We start from the raw sequence: 25,179 nt of genomic DNA, 5'->3' as shown, positions 1-25,179 counted from the left end.
TATTAAATTGTGTTTTTTTTTAATAATATTCCTAGATAATCGTGAATATCTTCCTTTTCTACGGAGACAACTAAAAGGAGATCCGTGATGAGAATGGAGAACGGGAGACATTTTTTTTGGGTGATGGAGATATTTTCTTTTTTGGTCTTAAGACATTTTTTAATGTTGGGTGTACATATTTGGATCTGACTCCTCCACTGGGCTCATGAGACAATTGGGCTTGGGTCATGAACCCCTACTTCCTTGTTGCTTTTTCCTAGAATGCATTCAGCATTCTTGAACCTTCTCCTTCCTAATAAAATGTCCAGATCTGAAGAATTCCTTCGTTATCATCTCTCTCTCTCTCACACTGCATCGCTAATCGAAAACGCGTATGGATGCTGACAAAGTCAAAGATTCTAGCATAGCCACATCCGCAGATTGATAGATAAAAACGCAAAGGTGGATCTGGAGAACATGGCGTATCGATCCAACAATTACACGTTTGGAGCAGTCATAAATAAATTGCTCCAAAGGTGATATTGTTGGTTCAGTTTCAGAAGCCCGCTTTGCAGGGTAGGTAACGCTTCTATCTCGAAGTATAACTCAAAATACAAACTATGAAATTAATGACGATTATACAAAAACACTCAGTCTAATCAGGTAGCAGCAATTTTTTTTAATTCCAAATTTTAAAATGTTTAAGTATAAATTTTAAATTTTAATTCCTAAATACCTCTAAACCCTAAACTTGCATTAAAAAATGATTTTAGAATAAACAAAAAACAAGTTGACTAACGCTGCCTAATTAAAAATGTGTTAAAATCACCGTTGCATAGTAGATCTACAGTCTACCCACACAAATTGGTTATACGCAAAGCTACACTCACAGGCCATGGCAAAAAACTAGCTATATATTTTGCTATGGCCTTTGAGTATTCCTGTCCCATAAGAAATAAGTTTGTGCATATGTGTGTGTGGGAATGAATGGTAGATTATGGAAAATCAAAGCCAATGAGGGGAGGGTAGGGGGTGTTTAAATAAACAAAAAGGATGAGGGTTTTTCAAGTGGCAATTGTACAGTTGTTTTGTTATGTTATGAGTGACTTTTGATAAGCTTGAGTGTTACTTTAACTGTTAATGTTCAAATTGTCCCCGAAAGATCTTCATTTTCGTCTTCAAATGATTTTTTTAATCAAATTAATTTCTGAAAGATAAACTGTTAGTCAAATTAATCTTTACGTCAATTGGACGATGACGTGTTATGTTAAATGTCACGTGACATGATGACGTGACCCGCCACGTGGTAGGTCAGTGACACGTGGCATGTCACGTGACATATAAAATTTTTTTCTATTAATCAAAATAGTTCTTGAAAGTCCAGACATAAGTCATTTTCATCCCTCAAATTTTAAAAATTAGTCAAACTAATTCTTATATAATTTTTTATAATATTAAATTTATAATATTTTTTTATACTACTAATTTTAATATTATTTTTTAAACCTTAATAAACAAAATTCTCTTTACATAAAATAATAAAAATAATTAAATTTTTATAAAATTATTTTGTCATTTGTATTTTAAAATTTTACATTTTCAAATTGTAATTTTTTATGTAAATTTTTTTACTTAAATGAGTTTATCAAATTATTGTTGATTATATATTAAAAAATTTAATATTTTAAATTTTACTAAATAATATAGTAATTATTTTAAATTTTAAATCTTTTAAATTTTTTAAAATTATAATTTTTATTATTATTTAGTTTATATATTAAAACTCAATAATTGAAAAACTCGTTTATGAAATCACTTTTTGAATTTTAATATTCTAATATAATTTTTAAATATTTCATTTAAAACAAAAGAAATTTTATTTTAATACGAAACATATCTATTTATATAATGTACTAGTGTGGAGTAGCCTGTGTTATGCATAGGTATAATGTTTCTTATTTCATTTTATCTCATTGATTTGTGAAATTAAAAGAAAAATTATATAATCTATCTCAAACATATGAAAACACACAAAAATTTATTATGATCTTTGCATGTATTACGCTTAAGAAGCAATTCGTTTATAATAATAATAATAATAATAATAATAATAATAATAATAATAATAATAATAATAATAATAATTAACCAACAAATTTTTAATATTTTGTAAAGTTTGAAATTGAAGCAAAATTTATGGATCTTCTTGAATTTTGGCTCTAAGTATCACTACCATTACATCCTATATATAAGTAATACCGTAATGGAAAAAAAATATGTAGTAGAAAAAAAATAGTGGTATAACTTTGTTTAGGTTAACGTACATAAATTTTTTTTTTTGAGCATATAACTTTGTTTAGGTTAATAAATACATACATTTTAATTTTGAGTATATATATATTCCAGCAAAATGTAGTAATGTAAGAAAATGGTTTTAGAATAGAAAAGAATAAGAGAGATTTTGAGAAGAATTAAAGGAGAGAGATAATTTTATGAAGAAAAAATAAAAAAATTATATAAGGACTAGTTTGACTAATTTTTAAAATTTGAGGGATGAAAATGACTTACGTCTGGACTTTCAAGGACTATTTTGACTAATAGAAAACTTTTTTATATGTCAAGTGTGCCACGTGTCACTGGCCTGTCACGTGACGTGACACGTCATCATGCCACGTGGCACTTAACATGACACATCATTATCCAATTGATGGAAGGACTAATTTGACTAACAGTTTATCTTTCAGGGACTAATTTGATTAAAAAAATCATTCGAAAACGAAAATGAAGATCGCGTGATCTTTCAGGGACGAATTTGAACATTAACCCTTACTTTAACTGATGGAAAAAAAATTAATTAATGGTTGGTTAGGATATTGGAGTTGATTGCATAGTTGTAAGAACCGAATCAATAATCAAATCGGTTAGGTTACTGGTTTGTTAGTTTATTGGTACAATCTATAAATTACGGGTTGAATTGGTAAAATTGATTTTGTGTAAATAAAAAATATAAAATTATAAAAAAAATTAAGAAAAAATTAAAATACATATTTTTACTAGTATTTTAAGAACAACCAAGCCTCAAATTTTAAAAATAACTAATACAAAGATAGACATGAAATCAATTAGTATTTAGTACTACTAATAAGCTTAAGCAGATGAATTCTTTTGACATGATTCAATATCTCCTCTTTTTCTAGTCAAATGAAACTTAAACCAATGAATTTTTTTTACTTATTTTCCAAATTCCATAACTTATTTACAATGACTCCATATAGGATTGGTTTTTGCTCTATTGTTTTTTTGGGTTTCAATTGATGCATTAGGAGTTGATCCTTGTTCTTGTGAGGATGGTGTTTTTGTTGAAGCTATTCTAAAACATATGAAACAACAAATGTATAAAACAACAGCTATTACAAATTCACAACACCTATTCTCTATTCAGTAACCCTAAATTCACAGCAACATCAACAAAAACAACTATAAAAAGACATCAATTTGCCATTAATTTAAACAGATTCATAATAAAAAATTCAAGAAATTCATAATCAAGAATCAACAAATTCAATTTGTTATAATTAACAATATAATATAAACAGAATAACTAAAAAAACGGAAATAATGCAGAACGTAGAGAAGTGAAAAATGAGGAGACTACCAACCTATCAGAGGACGCAATGACGGCGACAATGACACAGAGCAAGGAGCTGTTGCATGGAGCCGCGATGAAGAAAACGACTTACGAGCCAAAACGCGACAGTGCAAGAGACGAAGAAAAGACACCGTGTTTAGCGAGATGAAAAAGATGAGACGGCCGGCGGTGAGATGAGGTTGAGCAAGACTATGGTGTGATGAGGTGAAGAAAAGACTTTAAGGAGGGCTGGAGCTTTGAGGGGTTATGGGAAATGGGTGCCGATTAGGAATTAGGGGATTAGGATTAGGGGGAATGGAGTATTGGGGTATATTCGAGTATTTGTTTTTTAAAGACCCAAAACGACGTCATTTTGGCAAAGAAAAAAAAGAGTTTTGAATCGGTCGGATTACACAAAATTGTCGGTTTTTCAATTTTCATCAAAATCGGACGGTTCAACTCAATTCTTTCTGGTTCTATTTTTTATTCAGTCAGATTGTTCAACTGAACTGACCAGGTGACGGATTTATCGGTTTTTTAGTTGAACCGGTCAGTCCGATCCGATTATTATAAATACGTTGAAATTTTTAAAATTTTGTATTGGATACAATATTTGAAATAAGACCAGTATCATTAAAGAGAGATCATATAATGCAGAACGTAGAGAAGTGAGAAATGAGGAGACTACCAACCTGTCAGAGGACGCCATGACGGTGACAACGACGCAGAGCAAGGAGTTGCTGAGCATGGAGCCGCGATGAAGAAAACGACTTACGAGCCAAAACGCGACGGTGCAGGGGACGAAGAAAAGGCACCGTGTTTAGCGAGACAAAAAAGACGAGCCGGCCGGGGGTGAGGTGAAGTTGAGCGAGACTATGGTGTGATAAGGTGAGGAAAAGACTTTAAGGAGGGCTAGAGCTTTGAGGGGTTATGGGAAATGGCTGCCGTTTAGGAATTAGGGGATTAGGGTTAGGGAGAATGGAGTATTGGGGTATATTCGAGTATTTTTTTTAAAACCCAAGACGACGTCATTTTGACAAAGAAAAAAAAAAGAGTTTTGAATCGGCCGGGTTACACAAAATTGTCGGTTTTTCAATTTTCATCAAAATCGGACGATTCAACTCAGTTCTGTTCTTTATTCGGTCATATTGTTCAACCGAATTGGCCAGGTGACGGATTTATTGGTTTTTTAGTTGAACCGACGGTCCGATTCTTATAAATACGTTGGAATTTTTAAAATTTGTATTGGATACAATATTTGAAATAAGACAAGTATCATTAAAGAGAGATCATATCACTTTTAGGGCCAGTTTGGTAAACAAATTAATTAAGTTCTTTTGAAAAAAAAAAGAGTTTAAAACACAAGGACTTGTATTAAAAGCAGTTTATAAATAAGTTATTTTGTATTTGGAAAGATAGAAGCACTTGTTTTAAAGTTGTGTAATAAATAAGAGTGATAAAATAGCTTTTGAAAAATAGAGAAGACAAAATTTTTAACTTCTTCAAAAGCTCTTAAACAACTTTTTGGAAAATTAAAATCATATTTAAAAAATTATACCAAACACCATTAATGTGACTTTTCATAAGTCAAAAGTAAAAAATAAAAAAAGCTTTTGAAGCTTTCTAAACGGCCTTAAAAGAAGATCAATTAAATGATATAATAAATGAAATAATAAAGTTTAAATTGAATTGGAATAAGGGCCGTAAGAATCGGCAGAAAATTAGTGAACCAAACTCTCAACCGGTAGAAATCGATCTAACCAAACCATTCTAAAAAAAATTCTAAAATTGTTGAAAATGTGATTTAAACTTAGGTCCTCCTTATTATTACATGCTCTTTTTACCACTAAGTTATATTATTCCTTATTACTTTATATGTTAATTATTAATTATATAATAAAAGCATACGATAATTTTATTAATATTATTTTAATTTTATACTCATTTATATTTAAATTAATTATATTTTTATTATTCATAATTATTAATATAAATGTTATTAAACATATATAAATAAAAATATCAAATATTTTTATTAATTATAATATCATTATTCTTTTTATGATTATATAATATTTATTAAATATTATTTTTCAATAAAAATAATATAATAAATATAAACTAATTAATTAGTTATTGAAATAAAAATTAGTTACTTTAATATGAAAATAAAATAAAAAAAAATTTATTATAAAAAATATTAGAATTTTATATACTTATTTAGTGATAATTGGATTATAACTTGTTGATTATAATTTGTTGAAGTTTGATTATTTTTAAAATAATAGTGAAGATATCTATTTTAAATTTTAATTTTAGACTTTTGACTCTTTTATATTTTTTATTTACGTAGAATCGGTTCTATTGATTCAATAAGTAACTTATCAATTGAACCAATAAACTAGTAAACCAGTAGCTTGATTGGTTCGATTACCGGTTCAATTCTTACAATTATGATTGAAATGACAAATTTCACCTTGAGTCTCATTAATTTTATGACTGAGTCTTGTTACACAATCAAATTGTCCAAAATCCAACAAAACTTGCTCACACAACATACACATAAAAACACATACTTTTTTTTCGTGTTTCTTGTTTTTTCTCGCGCATTGTATTCTGCCTTCCCTTCCTTTTTTCATTGGTGTTGTTCTTGCTGCTTTTATTTTTCTTCACTTTTTCTTCATGTATTACTATAGACATTTCTTTTACTTTGTTTAATTTTACTTCTCATTTTTTATTTTATTTCTTTTAAAAAAGTAAAACAAGACAAATTATATAGAAACAAACTACGAAGGAGAAGATGAAGAAAAAAAAAATAAAAAAGAAGCAGAAAATGAAGTAGAGGAGGGAGAGTTTTAAATTCTATAAAATTTATCAAAAAAATAGCACCGAAATTTCTTAATAATAGCATATAGAATTTTTAATTTTGACACCAGAATTTTCTAACTGTGACACAAGTTATTGTTAAATGGATGAAACAAGAAGAATTTTGAATTGCGCAAAAAAAAACATCGAATTTTTCAACCGTGACAGAAATTGACACCAAAATTTTGTTACAAAAACATAGAAATGTCTTCTTTAGTATTGCATTTTTTTCTGTTGTTCTTACTTCTTTTTTTAGGAGCATTGCTTCCCATTTTAGACTTGAATAAACATGTTTATACTGTATTACAATCTTATTTAGTTGAATGAATGTATCTTCACAAATATTAAATTGAATTCTTGCCAAAAACAAAAATAATACCAAAATTTATTTCTATTGACATTATAATTTAAATACAATTATACAGAATATAAAAAGTAAATTGCATACTAAAAGATCACAATGACTCTATAAAATAAAATAAGATAGCATTAAAATTACTTAAAATTGATACCAGAAATTTAGTAACACAATACAAAAAAATGTTGAATCTTAATATTACACATTTAATAAATTGAATGCTTATCTTGTATATAAAATAACACATAAAAATATAAAAAATAATACCAAAATATCTACCCTTTAACACCCAAATTTCTAACTAAATGATATGATAAAACTAAGAACTTATTTTATAAAAACTTGAGTAGCAGATTCACAAATTTTGATAGAAAAGAGAATAAGTGAAAAAATTTGACGATAATGATACGTATAAGAAGACGATGATGACATTAACGATAATGATGATGACGATGATGATGGAGAAAGAGAAAAAATTCAAATGAAAAAAGAAAAAGAAAGGGGAAGAAGATGAGATTGTGGTGGTGACAACAACCACAACAACAAAAAAAACGGTAAAAAAAAAAAGAAAAAAATAAAAAAATAGTATCAAAAATGTAAATAAGAAGAAGAAGAAGTATACCTTAAAAGAAGAAATGTACCTTAAATGTGAAATATATTTAACCAATTTAATTGGATTTAATTTAACTATTTTACTTGGTTATTGAGTTTTATTATTATAATATATAATCCTACAAATACTTATTAGTATATTTTGAGATAAAAAATAAAATTGAATTAAAACTAAGCATGAAGATGCTCTTAGAACTATGGCTAGTTAGTTGTGGTAAATGAAGCATGAATGCTTGACATGGACATACTACACATCACTACACATGGACACACCAAATTTTAAAGAGAACTTTTGAAAAACCAACACATTTTCCTTATTTTTGCCTTACTTTGAACCAACACTACCATTAATATTCAAACTACCAATATTGGCATTTTTTGAACACTGTTAAAACACCATATTCAATTTGTGTTGAAGTATTTTTGAATTACCTAAAAGAAAATAAAACAATTGGTCAAATACAAAATGTATATATGTATGGGTTATGTGTTGTACTGGTGTCTTTGCGTGCAGACACATGGATACCTCCTTCAGTTAGTGTGTTCTTGCTTCATAGACTGTGGTTGAGTTATTTGTTTTGGTCAACTAAAAATGAGTTAGATTCATCTTACATGTATGTAAAACAAAATTGTACCCGTTGAGTCATTTGGGATACGAAAAAAAAAATATAGGGAGTCAAGTGTCCACCAACTAAAAATTGAACAACTCAATTAATATAATATTGATTAATTTTAAATTATTTTTTTAAATTCAAAATTTGATTAACATTAATGGTATCTTTGAATCAAAATTTATCCTAATTTATTTTCACTTCCACTTACCATTCACCACACAAAATCACAAATCCTAATCCCTCTTCCTAATGCCTCACGTTGTCGCGGTTTCGTCCTCAAGCCGCTAGCATCACTGCAGCACCGTCCTCGCGCTGTCGCCGGTCGTCCTTACATCTTTCTCCGCCACCTCATCTGCCGTTCGCGCAGGAAAGACAACCACCATCACGCTTCTACTTCACCCTCCTCACGTCCCATCGTGACTCCCCATCGCTCGCCCGACGCACCCTTGCCGCTCGCGACTCCCCATCGCTCGCCACTTGCACCCCAGGACTCTCTATCCGTCGCAATGCAGCCACTATCAGGTCCCCATTCGCGATGTGCGATCAACTACTCCGATCTATGGCGACTCTTCTACTCATCGCAACACGCCATCGCGAGTGCCTCTACGGTACACGCAACGCCATCCAAGACGTCGTCGCCGGCCACCCTGTGGCTCTTCTTATCTTCCTCCTATTTGGTTTTGAATGATTTTTTTAACTAGTTTTTTTTTATGTTTTTTTTTTCTACATTTCGGATGATTCTTTTTATTAGTTTTGGATGATTCTTTTTCCTATGTTTTGTATGTTTTTTTTCTTAGGATTTGGATGATTCTTTTTCCTATGTTTTGGATGTTTTTTTTCTTAGGATTTGGATATTTTTTTATCTTATGTTTTGGTGTTTTTTGTTTTTGGAATTTCGAAATTTTTTTTAGAAAGAGAAATTAGTGTTTGCATAATAAATGGTAAAAATTGAATTAGAGTAAGAAGAGGCAATTAATAATGATTAATTTTGTATTTTTTAAAAAAAATAAATAACCACTAATTAATGTTATTAATTAATATAGAATATAATTTAAAAATATTTGTTAATTTATTGTTGACTGGACTCCTCCTTAATTTCCTAACATTATTGAAATAAATATGATGAATGAAATAAATACTAAAAATAATTTTCAACTGTCACTTTCCCTTTTCTCATTCATGTCATATAATTCATTTCATGTCGTACACAAACCTCAACATATATATAGTTATTTTAAAATGTAGAAAAAACATTCATTTATATTTTTTGAGATTTACAATATATTTCTTTTAAGAGAAGTACTACACCTATAAATTTTTTTGTGAATCAAATTCAATAAAATTAAACAATAAAATTTAGATAAATAGATGCGTTAGAATGATGAGAATGATTTTTATTAATATTAAACAAACTTAGTTGAACTTAATTCATAAAAAAATTTATACATGTAACATTATTTTTGTTTAATAAGACAGACACAGATCGGTAAATAACATTAATCAAAACTGAATACTTGTTAAATTCTCCAAATAACCAAATAATTTTCTTATTCTTATACCAATTGCATATTTACTTATTTTGTTTGGTTCGAACATATAAAAGGACCACATCAAACACAACATGGCTTAGTCTACAACATATGGCTGGTTTGGGAAAGAAAAAGGTTGAAAGTTTTGTATAGAGAAAAAAAAAAACTGCACAAAAACTAAATTAATCCAAACTGGAGAAGAGTTTCATGTCTTTTTGGGAACTTTACAAATTGCATATCCATAAGATGATTTGCCAACTCAATTTGAATCATATAAGTTATTTAATATGCATCTCCATAGTTATGGTACGGAGGACAAAATATAATTTTGATTTTTACCATAATTTTTAACTCGACAGACTAAGAATTAATCTAGATCGAAACTTCATTTAAGAATTTGTCGTTAGTCAATAAATTACTAATGCACAAAGCGTAATTTAAACTCTCGAAACTTATTTAAATACTAAATTTTCCGCTCCTCTTTTATCTTGTTCCTCAGCTCTATTGATATTGACTACTTCTTCAACTATTTTTTCGATGATCTCCATTTCTGCCATCTTTCTTGTGATATTATACAATTAAAAAAAATCACATTTTATACATGTATCATGTTATCGGTTTCATAACAAAATAATTTAATAGCTCAAATAATATATTGTTATTATATAAATTAAAAATTACTAATATCACCATAAGATTCTAAAATTAAAAGTTGAACTGAAAAATAAATCTTAAATATTCTAAAATATAAAAGAACATCATACATAATTTATTGATTCACGTTAAAAATATACAATTATAGTTTAATTACTTTAGTCCTAATAATATTTGGTATAGATTGTAAAATAAAATAATATTTTTTAAAAATAAATGAAATGATAATTATTTGTGAAACTGCTTAATGTCATTTATTTCATTCCATCACTTCATGTGCATGGAGAGAAAACTCAAAATAAAATAAAGAATGGCAAAGAAATAATGGAGAAAAAAAAAAGAAAAAAACATGTATATTGTGTTTCTGAGCACATCAAATCAATATAAAAAAAAAATATGTAATTAATAGAACAAGAAATAATGTATTAAAACTTAAAACTACATATATAATTGGGACAATAATATCTATTAAAAGAAGCACAAAATAACAGAGTTAAAATCATTATTATTATTATTATTATTATTATTATTATTATTATTATTATTATTATTATTATTATTATGTCCAACTACTTGATTATTTAGGAAATGATCATTAATTAGTTTATGAAAATATTTTCTAGTTTTATTTTTTATTTTTATTTTTTCATATTATTCTCTTTGATCCCAAAAGTTACTGTAATAAAGTGTAACAATTTCCTACAATTATTTTCATTAAAATGGTGAAAATAAACTATGCACCATGCAAGCATAGAATAAAAGATCTCAGTTTTAAAATTTTTAAAGGAATGAAAACAAAAAATTTAAAAAATATTTTTTGATAATTAATTTATGTACTCTTTATGTATTCTTATTATAGTTAATTATTATCAACATTAAATTAATAAAAAATAATTTAGATAACAATTAAAAATTCTAAAAATGCACAATTTTAATTTATTTTTTATTTTTTTTTCAACTTAGTTTAACTCTTTAATACTTTAGGAACAGTAACAAACACAAAATAGATCAACAAATAATAATAAAGATATTTTTTATTAAAAAAAATACAACTCACCTTAAATTTTAAAATCCAAGCAACATCATTAAAATGTCTTACCTTGTGCCATAATTTTATTGAAAACATTTTTAAATCAAATACGGTTTTGTTAATTTGATTAATTTTATTTATTACTCTAGTAGTATAGTAATATTATTTTTATTTTTTTCAAAGTATTAATAAGTGTTTAAGACTCCAAATATACTTATTATTAATAATTATTTAGTAAATATTTTTAAAATAAATAATAATTTAGTAAATATTAACATAAAATACAAATTTTCTAACTTAAAAGTAAATTATTGTAAAAAAATAATAATACTATTAGAGTAATAATAATACCTATAGTCTCATGCATGATGCATAGATTGGATAAGTAATTAAAACATAAAATAAAAGATAGAGGAATGAAAAAAAAGAGACAGAAGGATGAAAAAAAGTGATGTCTCATGTTATTTAGATTTTTTTTATTAGTTTAATATTTATGTAATTAATTATAGTAGAAATACATAAGGAGTACATAAAATTTTTTATTTTTTTTATTTTTTTAAAGTGAAAAATTATTTCTTTTTATTTTAATAATTTTATATGAATGATAAAAAAAATCTTATATATTCTTTATGTACTCCTGTTATAATTAATTATCATTAACTTTAAACTAATAAAAAAATAATCTAGATAACACGAAAATAAGGAGAACGAAATACTAAAATTGTGATGGTAGAAAAGACAAAAGTAGAATAGAAAAAAAAACTATAACAAAATGGATAAATACTAATTAAAAGTTTGTTTTATCGCTTATCAAATGTTATGTTTTTCATTTTGGAGTGGATTTTTTTTAAAATTTCTTTTAGACAAAATCCTTTTTTTATATCTAAAACCAAATTTTTTTTATCTTTAACTCTAACTCCCTTGTTAAATAATTTTTTATTTTTTTATTTTTATTTTTATTTTTGTATTTCTATTTCAATTTCAGAATAAAAACCAAACGAACTTAAGAATGACCATATAAATGCTGATAGTGGGAATGTGAGATTTTTATTTATTTTTCAAAGTTCCATTTTAGTTTTCCTCTAGTAATATATAAGTTTCATGTTGCAAACACTTTAACTTTACTACAATGTTGGAATTCAATTAAAATTGTCATTCTACTTGAAATTAATACTTTAAGTTTAATTTTCACCTCACAAAATCCAGACAACACATTTTATGTTGCATAGTATCATATATTTCTAGGGCAAAAAACCTTATTAAGCTATTGGAGTTGAGAATTTACGGAAATCAGCCAAATTGAATTCGTAAACACCATTCTACCAGAACGACTTATTATGTAATTCGAATCGATTAGAATCGAATTAAGATCACATGTAGTTCGAAATTACTTAACTCGAATTACATGCATGCAAGATCACCTCGTAGTTTGAAACAACTTGTCACGAATTAGCTTTGAGTAATTCGAATTAAGTAAACTCGAATTACTAAGATTGGCTGAATGTGTGCATAATTCGAAACATATTGTTTCGAATTAGTGAGGTTTTGTAATTCGAAATCAATTGATTCGAATTATATGTGTATAGTGCCAAATTAGTTGATTCGAATTACAATGAACCGGAGCTCTATATATATATATATATATATATATATGCTGTGAACTCAGGTTGCTCTCAACAGAGAGGAAAGATGGCCACTGAGGATAGTTTTCTAGTGCTGGTACACCACAGAGGCACGGTTAAGAGGAAAACTCGGTCTGGCGTGAAGTTTACTGATAAAGATCCCCTATGTATTATTGTGAGGCCAACAACCACCTACGATGATCTCGTTAGCTCCGTGCTGGAGAAGCTTGGTCTGGTAGGAGTTAAAAGGGTTAAGAAATTTTTTTACCGCATCCCAACGACGGTGCTCCATGATACCGTGAAGTATGATTGTTTCACGATCGGGAGTGATGAGGATTTGCAGGTCATGTTTCTTTGTCTTAGGCAGTTTTCCAAGGTAAGGACACCAGAGCTGTTGGCAAAGTTGGTTGACGTGGTATCTAGCTCCGGCGGTTCGAATCGGATTCCCAATGCTATAGCCACGGTTGCCGGCTCGAGCTCGAGACCTGCGGTTGCTTCGTCATCCGTTCCTGTGTATGAGCGACCGATTCAGCCTGTTGCCTCTCCATCGTTTGTTGTTGATATCAGCGGCAATGTTGGGGACGAGGTTCGAGATGGGGAACATTTTCCGGCCGAACAGCAGTGTCCTACACCGGCTGGTGTTGGCGAGGGTTTGTCTGATGATCCAGATGACGACGATGTCGAGCCGGATATGATCGCTGATGAGAGCGGCGATGATCTAGGAACTACTGATCCGAGAAGAGCTACAGGTGGATCTAGTTCTGGCACACAGCAGTACCCACCACATTTTTCATCGTTGGACCTGGATGCAATGAGGCAGGACGATACTCCTTGGCAGGCCGTTGGATTTGGAGCTAGATATATGGAAGGGTTTGCAGGTATGACGGAGTTCCAGGTTGGCCAACAATTTCTGGATAAAGACAAGGCGCTGTTAAGTGTGAAGACTTACAGCATCCGCCGAGGGGTCCAGTACAAGGTCGTTGAGTCTGACTACCGCAGGTATGTGGGAAAGTGTTCTGAGTTTGGGAATGGGTGCACATGGTTGATTCGGTTGAGTCTTCGACAGCGGAAGGGCATCTGGGAAGTGAAGCGATACAACGGACCGCATACATGTCTCGCCACGTCCATCTCCAGCGACCATAGGAGTCTGGACTACCATGTGATAGCGACATTTATTATGCCAATGGTTAGGGCTGATGCATCCGTCAACATCAAGGTGCTTCAAAATGCCACGGCCGCACACTTCGGGTTCAGGCCTACGTACAGGAGGGTATGGATGGCGAAGCAGAAGGCCGTTGCCATCATCTATGGGGATTGGGATGAGTCATACAACGAGCTCCCTCGGTGGGTTTTAGGAGTTCAGCTGGCCATGCCAGGCACTGTAGCTGTCCTCAGAACTTCCCCTGTCCTAGTTGGGGGACAGGTGGATGATTCTCAGGCTTATTTTCATAGGCTGTTCTGGACTTTCCCTCCTTGTATCGAGGCATTCCGTCATTGCAAGCCGTTGGTGAGTATTGACGGCACCCATCTATATGGCAAGTACGGGGGAACATTGCTAGTCGCCATTGCGCAGGATGGAAACTCCAACATACTCCCGGTGGCCTTTGCACTAGTTGAGGGTGAGAATGCTGAGTCATGGTCTTTCTTTCTCTCCCACCTCCGTGAGCACGTGACATCTCAGCCGGGTCTGTTAGTTATTTCAGATAGGCATAACGGCATCAAGGCAGCGCTCGAGGCTCCTGATGGGGGATGGCTACCTCCGGCTGCATACCGGGCGTTCTGCATTCGACACGTTGCAGCGAACTTCGCCCTAACGTTCAAGGGAAAAGATGCATGAAACAGGCAACCAACATTGTATACACAAACCGCTAACATGAACCACGTGCAAAAACCATCAACAAATACAACAATCACTAAAAACTAAAACCGTTAACAAAAACCACTAGCATACACCTCTATCATAAACCACAACCTTAAACCACTAACCGTCACTAAAACCACTATTCACAAACCATTAACAAAAATCGCTAACAAAACACAATAAAAAAAAACCACTAACAAAAATCACTGGCCTAAACCACTACCTTAAACCGCTAACACTAACATAAACCGCTATAAAAAACCATTAACAAAAACCACTTGCCTACACCACTATCCTAAACCACTAAATGTTACATAAACCATTACAAAAAACCACTATCAAATACCACTATCACAAACTGCTTTCATCAATCACTACCATAAACCACTAACAAAAAACACTATCAACAGCATTCAACATCGTAAACCACTAACCTCGTCGTTGATCACCCCGGCGATATGAGCAACTCCATCCAAACGATAAAGCCTCCCGGGATCGTCCCCCATCCCCTGAATATGCCTCCCTTGTCTTACTCGGCCCGAATGTTGGTCGTTTTCTCTGGGATTTGGTGGGGTTTGAGAATGACAAAGTGATTCGAATGAACTTGGTTTGAACTCCTTATATAGCCGAAACCCTTGTAATTCGAATCAACTAGATTCGAATTATCTAAGTTCACAAAGCCCTACTAATTCGAATCAAAATGATTCGAACCCCACTCTTGCATCGTTCTCAATGTAATTCGAATTGACTTACTTCGAACTACCTTATTATAATTCGAACCTACTCGTTTCGAATTACTAACGAATTTTGTTTCATAATTCGAATCTTATTGATTCGAATTACATTGGAAAATATCTTGGAAGTAATTCGAATTGACTCAACTCGAATTACATGGTAAGCTAATTCGAATCTTATTGATTCGAATTATATAAAAATGACTTCTGGTGGATTGAGGTATCAAACTTTGATGTGGCTGATTTCCGTAAAAATGAGCTCCCCTTGGCTCAATTAGGTTTTTTACCCTATATTTCTATGATAATAATGTGAAAATGTACATCTCTTAATACTAATAATAATAGAGTTTAATTATTGATTGATAAATGTAATAATAGGATGTAAATTTTATTTTTTTAAATAAATTATTTTAGTTTTGAATAAATAAATCTTTTTATTATTAGACAAAAGGACATCATTATAGATTAGTAAAATAATAAAATTAGATAAGCTAGTGATTTTTGAACCAAATTCAATCTAATCTCGCTTATTGTACATGCGCGGGGATGTGAGTAGAGTTGGAGAAGGAGGTATGTTGGACATTGGAAAGTGGACAAGTGAACATTAGTGTTGAGTTAGTGGGTTGCAGTTGAAATGAATGAAATTAAGATTGGGAGAGAGAATGGACACTAAAACTGGGTTGGGCTATTGGACATTGGGGTGCTTTTTCTTGATTACAAAAGTGAACTAGGGTAGACATTGGGTACCTAAATATTAGTCTAAAAAATGTATATAAGCAAGTTAAAAAGTCCGCGAGTTAGATAGTGCAGATTAGGCTTGAAAAAAAAAAAAGATAGTACAGGTTAGGCGATTTTTTTTTTTTAATTTTGGCAATCCAGATACTTTTTATATTTGGATGCAACTATGGCAATCTAAATTGATCTTAAAGGACTAGAATATTAATGTACCAAAAAAGTATTATGAAAATCTTCCTATACATTCATGAGTACATGTTTCCATTGAAATGAGTACATGTTTCCATTGAAAATGTGAACAGCAAATAGTACTTATATAAATGTTCTATGTCTGACGCGCTTTTCCAGCTAATAATATTTAGCACTCCCGTAGTTAGAGGTCACACATAATTTGACTTCTATTTTTTCAAATCCATTTCTCTAAAATTCCAGCTTTTAGTCCACTCATAATTATGGTGATCTATGTTTTATTATTTGCGACTTTCAGAGAGACACAACTAGGCACGGCACGTCCTTCATCAACTTTTTTTTCAAATTCAATCTTGATGACCTTTGTTTAATTACAAGGTTTTTGACTTTAAGGTATCTCATATTTTCCTATTGTTATTCACTCAATGTTATTTAATTGTTTGTAATCATATTATAAGCTCTAAGTCAACTAATAGATGTTTATCAATTCTCAAGTCAACTTAACTCTTGTTGCCGAGTTTACATGGGAAGAAGAATGTGATATTCTAGGCAGAGATTTTAAGAATTTTTTTTAAGGGTTTGGTTTAATCTGTATTTTTAGTTATTAAGTTACTTGCTAAGGAAGCAAGAATAGAATTTTTTTATTGAAGTGTTTTTTTAATTTTATCTTCAATGCACTTGTAAATTGTAATAATGATTTCTTGTTAATAATTGTAACGTAAAAAAAGGAATTTAAATTTCACTTTTTTTTTCTTTTAACTAAAACATTGGGGAATTCAAAAATTAATACACATTTATCTGTCAAAGTCTAGTTTAACATGCTTTTCTTTCTACACCAAAAAGAAAGGAAAAAAAAAAAGAAAAAATCATGTGATTTGATCAAGATATATAATTTCATGTTTTCATTTGGTATAAATGGATAATTTCATTTTTGAAAGACTAATAATTCAGGAGGAGCATTTTTATTAAAATTTGGTAATCACTTAATCAGTAAAGAAAAGTGAATAATCTCACACTATTAAAAATATTAATAATGACTAATTGATAGTTACAAATCACAAAATCTGCTAACCCCTAGCCCTGTTCAAATAAAAATTCCATCCCAATTATACAGATATTTTTTGTTTTTGGTATATTTTACAACATTTTAATTTTTTTTATTTTTTATGTTATTTCTTAATTTTAAATTTAAATTCTATTTAAGAAATTATTATTAGGTAATAAATTAATACATATATAAAATGAAATTCAACCTCTTCGTACTTACTTAACTGCACAAGTATAAATAGGGTTACTGCAAAATTAACTCAACATATAATATACCTAAGTCTTAGTCAAATATGAAGAGATAGGATAAATAACTCTATAAAATACAACCGTATGTGGCGTGCTGCGTGCATGGCAATCATATGAATAATTAAGGTTAGTAAACTATGTTGCACGTATAACGGTTTGTTATATATATAATCACAACATTGCTAAGCCTAAAACATAACACAAAATACCATCACATAAAAAAAAAAAAAATCCCACTTTCACAAGCATAAGTCATAACTATCCACCATGACAAGTACTCTTCATTTATTCATAGCACTTTGTGTGCTATTACAATTAAGCCCTTCATCACATGCAACATTTGTTAGCATTGATTGTGGCTCCTCCGAATCCTTCACCGATCAAAACAACATAAGATGGGTTGGTGATGATTCATACATCCAACATGGCGTGCCTCAACAAGTCTATTTAGGTTCCAATGATCCATTGAGCACTCTTAGGGTGTTCCCAAATGGAAAGAAGCATTGCTACTCCATAAAAGTTCAAGAGGGTGAAAAGGTTCTTGCTAGAGCAAGCTTCTACTATGGGAATTATGATGACAAATTCTCACCACCAATCTTTGATCTTCAATTTGATGGAAACTATTGGGCCACTGTTAATACATCAAATTATTACTATGTTGATTATGAAGCTATATATGTGACTAAGGGAAACTTTACTAGTATATGTGTTGCTCAAACAATGCCTAAGATGCTTCCTTTCATTTCATCACTTGAACTACGTAGCTTGGACCCAAAAATGTATAGCCATGTTGATTCCAATCATGCTTTGATTTTGCAATGGAGATATGCTTTTGGTGGAAATCAAACTATCAGGTATTCAGAATTAATATATGTATACATTATGCTTTGGTACTTATTTTTGGTGAACCAAAATTAAAATATACATTAATACTTGAGAATATAATTTGTTAGAATTTACAGTTTTTTGAATTATGGCCATAATTTTCATTTATAACTTTGTCATTTTTTTATGCATTTCAATAACTATCTAGCTTCCCAATTTTCAATCCCTTTCTCGTTCCAACTTTTTTTAGATACCTATATATATAGTCTTTCAATATAATTAGGCTCTTATAGTTTAAGCATTTTTTTTTAATTGATAAGCTAAAATCGTTTTTCAACCATATCATTCTAATGGAAAAGTTTTGTGATTAAACGCCTTTACCATACAAAAGTTTTAAAAAGTAAAGGAGCTTAATTGGTCTGAAAATTTTTAAACTAAAGAAACCTTGATTGAAAGATGTTTGTACATCATAGAGTTTAGAAATGTAAAATAATAATGTTTAAAGTATTAAGGTTAAATGAAATATTTTTTATACAATTCAATAGATGCTGATCCAATTGAAAATTAAATGAAATTATAAAACATTTAACTCATATGAAGCTTTTATTATTTCAAATTGCCAACCAATTCTTGGAGGAAATATATAAACAAATATAGAACATAACATTTTTTTTCTTATTAAATTTATGCAAAATTCGTTTAAAATTAAAAATTCATTCAGAGAGTAAAAGAAACAGTAAGTTGACCAATTTATAGTAATATAAGATGTGTTTAGTTTATGTTTTTATTTTTATTTTTACTTTTAATATTTTTATGTTAAAAATATTATGAAAAAAATATGAAAATAATAATAATAAAAAAATTATTTTTTGAAATCAAACGGATTTATAGTTTGAAAAAAATTTGAAATGTATCTAAAACTTCTAATAATTTTAACGGTTGATTTCAATTAGAACACTAGTGTTTCAGTTAAATTTAAAATTCTTCTGTTAGCTTGTTGATGAAAATTGAGAATCCATTGCAATATTGTACAGGTACCCAGATGACATGTATGACAGAATATGGAGAGCAGCAGATGGCATAGGGCTGTCTGAGATCCATAATCAATTTTCAAGAATTGACATGACAACATCAGAAGATGTTCCACCTGAATCTGCACTCCAAAATGCCATTGTCTCAACAAGCACCAATCACTACATTCAATTCATCAACAGGTTCCCATCAAAGAAACAAGTCCCTGTTTACATCACAACTTACTTCTCTGAACTCATTCCAACTGCAGTTGGAAACAGGTCCTTTCAGATGTACATTGACAACAACAAATTCTCAACCCCTATTGTTCCTCCTTTTGGACAAGTTAAGGAACTTTATGTTACTAATGTTACTGCTTCTTCAGACACTTCTTTTGTTCTTCAGGCTACTCAGACTTCTACCCTTCCTCCTTTGATAAATGCTCTTGAGGTTTATACTATTTCTAATGCTTTGACTGCAGGAACAGATAGCAGAGATGGTAGGTTTTTCTGAAACTGTTATTTAATCAATTCTTCCTAATCGGATAAGACTTTGTTATTGTCTAAAAAGATTTTCTATAATCATTTAACTAAATACTTGAATTTACACGACATGTATATTAAAATTAGTCATCAATATAAAATATATATTAAAAATAACCACGGATTTAATGGACGATATTTTGTACGCATAGGCCATAGTATTTTTTGTTTTTGATAGTGGAAATCATTGAATTAAGTGATTTTATTTTGTTGATATGTCAATGGATTATTAGATATTTATATAAAATGTATACACATGAAATTATTTTTGTATTTATAACTATTCATCAGGGTAAATTGGAAAAACATGGTGTGATATTAACAGTAGGGTGGTCAAATTATATGTTAAAAATATTGAGTATTTTCTAAACCTTGTATTTATTCTCACTTTAGCCATTTTTTTTCCTTGTGAATTTAATTAGTGGAAGGTTTGTTACAACTGCAATTTGCATTTGAAGTGCTTGTGGAATGGAGTGGAGACCCTTGTCTACCATATCCATATAGCTGGGATTGGATACAATGTACCACTGATCCAACACCCAGGGTGATTGCATTGTAAGTTAACTAATAATAAATTATAATTATTGCACTTCTTCCAAATAAATTTTCAAAATAAATTATATATATATTTACTAATTTGTCATATAAATGTGTTGGATAAAATCAAATAGGTATCTCAGTGGTTTTGATCTGAGAGGTGAGCTTCCTGATTTCAGCTCTATGGATGCACTTGAAACTATGTAAGACACTCATAAATTCATTTTTTTTTTTAAATTCTGTTCTGAAATCTTCTACAAAAATAATTTTGTAGAACACTAAGTAAATTAATTAAATTTGTTTAATTCTCAGTGATTTGCACAACAATACCATAGAAGGCCCCATTCCTGATTTCCTAGGCCTACTGCCTAAGCTCAAAACACTGTAAGTTTAATTCATATAAGTTTTTTCTTTTTTTCTTTCCATGTATATTAGTTATTTATGGTCTTATATCTTAATCCATGAGTTGTGAGTGTGTAAGTTGATCCAAAACAAAATAAAATAAAATAAAAATATGTTGTAAAAAATGCAACACGTGCTTTTTGGCACTAGAATGAAAATTTCTCCATGATTTTGTGCAGGAATTTGTCTCACAATAGATTCAATGGTTCTATACCTCCATCACTAAAGAATACTAAGATTGAAATTGAGTAAGTTGTAACATTCTCTTCATTTTTTAAAATTATGATCTGTGCAGATAAGTAGAACAGTATTTTTAGTAAAAAACAATGTTTAATTTCTAACTGTTTCTGTTGCTTTTAGTACGACAAACAATTGTCTCTCAGGAATGAAGTGTCCACTTCTCTTTGATACTCAACCGCCGCCGCCACCACCGCAACTTTTCTTAGGTGATGAAACAAATAGTCCGCCGCCGCCGCTACTACTGTCGGGAGATGAACCTTCAGGAAATGGAAGCATGAAACGAGACTTGTCACTCATAGTAGTTATGCAAATTTTGCTGCCAGTGCTATTCATTAAATTTTTCTAAAAAGAGTGATTTGATTTTTGTAATTTTGTTCATCTCCCTTCAGTTGGGATGTTTGTGTTGCAGAGGTGAAATTTTGAATTGAAGCGCGTGTCTATGCTTTGTTGTTTCAGTTTTATTTTAAACTGAGAGACTGAGACTCAATATTATGTTTATTAGTTCAGTGACTGATATTAAAATTTCTATCTCTGTCTTTAAACTGTCAGTATTTCGGTACCTCTAAAAAGTGGAGACATAGGGGACTGAAATTTGTAGAGATACTCTTATTTCAATTAATTAATTCCAATTTTATCCTTTGTACAAATTAAATTAGAATTTCATTCTTGTTTTAATTTCTATCTCCCACTTTACACTAAATAGAATACTGAAATTTATTTTAGTCTCTATCTCTAAATCTCTGTCTCTTAATATCAGTCTTTTCGTCTCTATCTCTCTACAAATTAACGTTTAGGTTGTCGATCATCATATAATATTAGCGATGTATTATTATGTTTTTCTATATGCATGGCCATGTATTCACAAGTTGATTTTTAGCCACCGGTTATTTACAGCCAATCCTAATCCAGCCTATCCATTAGAATAAATATAAATGTACCGGCAGTTAGTCTCAACTAGGGCTGAAAGTGAGTCGAGTTGAGTCGAATTAGACGAACTTTAAACTTGGCTCACAAAAATTGAGCTTGACTCACGGCTCGACTCATTAATAATCGAGCTTAATTATTTCTTAAGCTTAAGTTCGACTCACAAAAAACTCACGAGCTGACTCAAATAAGAGAAATATAAATACATAATCTATAATTCTATATCAATAAATTATAACTTATATATTTTAAAAAATATTTGAAAAGATCAATTTTATATATTGTTTATCTATCAATAAATTATAAATTTTTTATTTATGTCCTATATTAAAATTATATATAAAAAATAAATATAAATATTAAATAATTAAGATTGTTATAATATATATATATATAATCGAGTCAGCTCACGAGCTAATGAGCTGAGCTTATCCAAACTCAAACTCGGCTCATTTAATTTATGAGTTCAATTCCAAGCTCAAGTTTGGCTCACCAACTCACGAGCTTAGCTTATCGAGCTGTTAACGAGTCGAGCTCAAGTTGGCTCATGAGCTGACTTAACTCACTTCCAGCCCTAATTCCAACCATAGTTCCATATAACATTACAACAAAGTCCATTTATTTCATTGTAATGGAATAATGCAATGCCTATAAAATAAACCCTTGATAATGAGGTTATTAGTAATATTTTGGAGTGGCCATAAATTACTTTAGGTCTAGAAATGTATTAAATTACTCTCTCATTTTAGCCTATAATAGTAATAAAAAAGTTTCGTAACCCATAAATTCAGTCAAACAGAATACATAAATTTAATTATAATTTTAGTCTTTATTATTTTATCTTATTTTTTCTTTATTTTATCTTTAGTTGTTTTTATCTTATTTTTATTTATTTTTATCTTTTTTAAGCCAATGCTCTCTCTCTCTCTCTCTCTCTCTCTATATATATATATATATATATATATATATATATATATATATATATTTAATTTTACCTTCATAATTTACAATTCAATTCAATCAATAAAAATTCACGTTCTTTTTATTTTTTAATCTTTTACAATTTCATCATGATATCAGAACCTTTGTATCCTCCTTGAAGAGAATACATAAGCTATCATCTTTTCGGTGAGAAATCATCCGACTTCTTTTTCAATCTCCTCCTACAATGTTGGGAATAAGTAGTATGACCACAATCCGATCAATCATGTGTCAAATAATTTGTTATGTTATTATATTAAAATGTTAATATAATAAGGTCCTTGGTTAAATTTAGAGATTTATCATTGTGATAGTGATCATAATATTGAGAGATAAATCTTTTATAATTTAATCTAAATTGTTCTTGATCATAGGATTATTAAAAAGGACATTAATAATCCGGAAAGATCAAAATATATATATATATATATATATATATATATATATATATATATATATATATATATATATATATATATATATATATATAATAGTCTTCATTGGATAAAGATTAATAGATCTCATTTATTAAATTATATATATAGATGATGTATATAGAGATATAACCATTGAACTGACTCACTTTGATAATTCCTAATGGTTATAATTACCGTATATTTGTCAATAGGATATTCTTAAGATGAACATAATAATAGAGTTTCCTTTGACCTGCGACTGTCATAGTAATTAACAATGTATTTATTATACTTTGATTCCAGATACCTAATACCCTAGGGTGCTAGTTGAATGGATATTGGGTATGATTTAAATACTTGTAGAATTAATGATCAGTCAATAAGGAATCCGTCAACTCTCGGTAAAGAGTTTGAACTCTATGATTATAATGAATGAGATGAATAAAACCTTATTATTGAGATAATAGTATGCCCAAGATCCAATCTATCATGATTGGCTCTCGTGCAAGTGGAAGATTGTTGGGAATAAGTAGCATGACCACAATCCAATCAATCATGTGTCAAATAATTTGTTATGTTATTATATTAAAATGTTAATATAATAAGATCCTTGGTTAAATTTAGAGATTATCATTGTGATAGTAATCATAATATTGAGAGATAAATCTTTTATAATTTAATCTAAATTGTTCTTGATCATATGATTATTAAAAAGGACATTAATAATCCGGAAAGATCAAAATATATATATATATATATATATATATATATATAATAGTCTTCATTGGATAAATATTAATAGATCTCATTTATTAAATTATATATATAGATGGTGCATATAGAGATATAACCATTGAACTGACTCACTTTGAGAATTCCTAATGGTTATAATTACCGTATATTTGTCAATAGGATATTCTTAAGATGAACATAGTAATAGAGTTTCCTTTGACCTGCGACTGTCATAGTAATTAACAATGTATTTATTATACTTTGATTTCGGATACTTAATACCCTAGGGTGCTAGTTGAATGGATATTGGATATGATTTAAATACTTGTAGAATTAATGATCAGTCAATAAGGAATCCGTCAACTCTCGATAAAGAGTTTGAGCTCTATGATTATAATGAATGAAACTAGAAAACTTGTATTCAAAGATAGAATTTATTTATGCATATGATGATATCTAAGGAGAATTAATTTTTTATTGAATAGAAAATTTCAACCAGTATTCATGAATTAAATTTTATACTCCCAGGTTGTCTAGGAAAAATATAAAATTAAATCCCTAATACATCAAATGTATATACTGATTATTATCTTGAAAATAGAACTCCTGGTTGTTAGGCCGCTCTTTATAATTAAGAACATTAAAAAAACTAATTTCTAAAATTATAGTGGTCAAAACACATCAATCAAATCAAAATTTGATTTTTTATGTACTAACGTTTAGCATTAAAAATTATCAAATCAAATTTGACCTTTATATATACACTTATATATATAAAAAACGAATAAAAGATATTTTGCATCTTATTTCTTTTATTGTGATCAAAATCACAATAAAATTTAAATAAATAAAACCAAACAAAA

The 25,179-nt window shown here is 29.5% G+C and overlaps 1 protein-coding gene and 1 long non-coding RNA gene across 2 annotated transcripts; both read left to right on the top strand.

Annotated features, from left to right (window-relative positions):
- Positions 1-268: 268 nt before the first annotated feature.
- Positions 269-4,024, top strand: LOC140184751 (uncharacterized). The gene is made up of 2 exons (XR_011882366.1): positions 269-555; positions 3,604-4,024. It is a non-coding gene; the product is annotated as an uncharacterized lncRNA (long non-coding RNA).
- Positions 4,025-17,973: 13,949 nt separating this feature from the next.
- On the top strand, positions 17,974-21,678 carry LOC112799819 (uncharacterized protein At1g24485-like). Its single transcript, XM_072196085.1, has 8 exons — positions 17,974-18,560; positions 19,566-20,041; positions 20,507-20,639; positions 20,756-20,824; positions 20,934-21,005; positions 21,203-21,271; positions 21,384-21,561; positions 21,673-21,678. Exons 1-8 carry the CDS (start codon positions 17,974-17,976, stop codon positions 21,676-21,678), a joined length of 1,590 nt encoding a protein of 529 aa, XP_072052186.1.
- Positions 21,679-25,179: the final 3,501 nt, after the last annotated feature.

The sequence above is a fragment of the Arachis hypogaea genome, chromosome 5 (genome assembly GCF_003086295.3).
Source record: "Arachis hypogaea cultivar Tifrunner chromosome 5, arahy.Tifrunner.gnm2.J5K5, whole genome shotgun sequence".
NCBI lineage: Eukaryota > Viridiplantae > Streptophyta > Magnoliopsida > Fabales > Fabaceae > Arachis > Arachis hypogaea.
The sequence above is the reverse complement of the archived record's forward strand: the minus strand, read 5'-3'. Positions and strand labels throughout refer to the sequence as shown.

What these genes read in the sequence shown, in the direction of transcription:
- LOC112799819 (XM_072196085.1), top strand. Translation starts at nt 17,974, where the DNA reads ATGACAAGTACTCTTCATTTATTCATAGCACTTTGTGTGCTATTACAA. An exon ending in CTGCCTAAGCTCAAAACACT is followed by an intron (nt 21,006 to 21,202) that starts GTAAGTTTAATT and finishes GATTTTGTGCAG; the next exon opens with GAATTTGTCTCACAATAGAT. An exon ending in AATACTAAGATTGAAATTGA is followed by an intron (nt 21,272 to 21,383) that starts GTAAGTTGTAAC and finishes TGTTGCTTTTAG; the next exon opens with TACGACAAACAATTGTCTCT.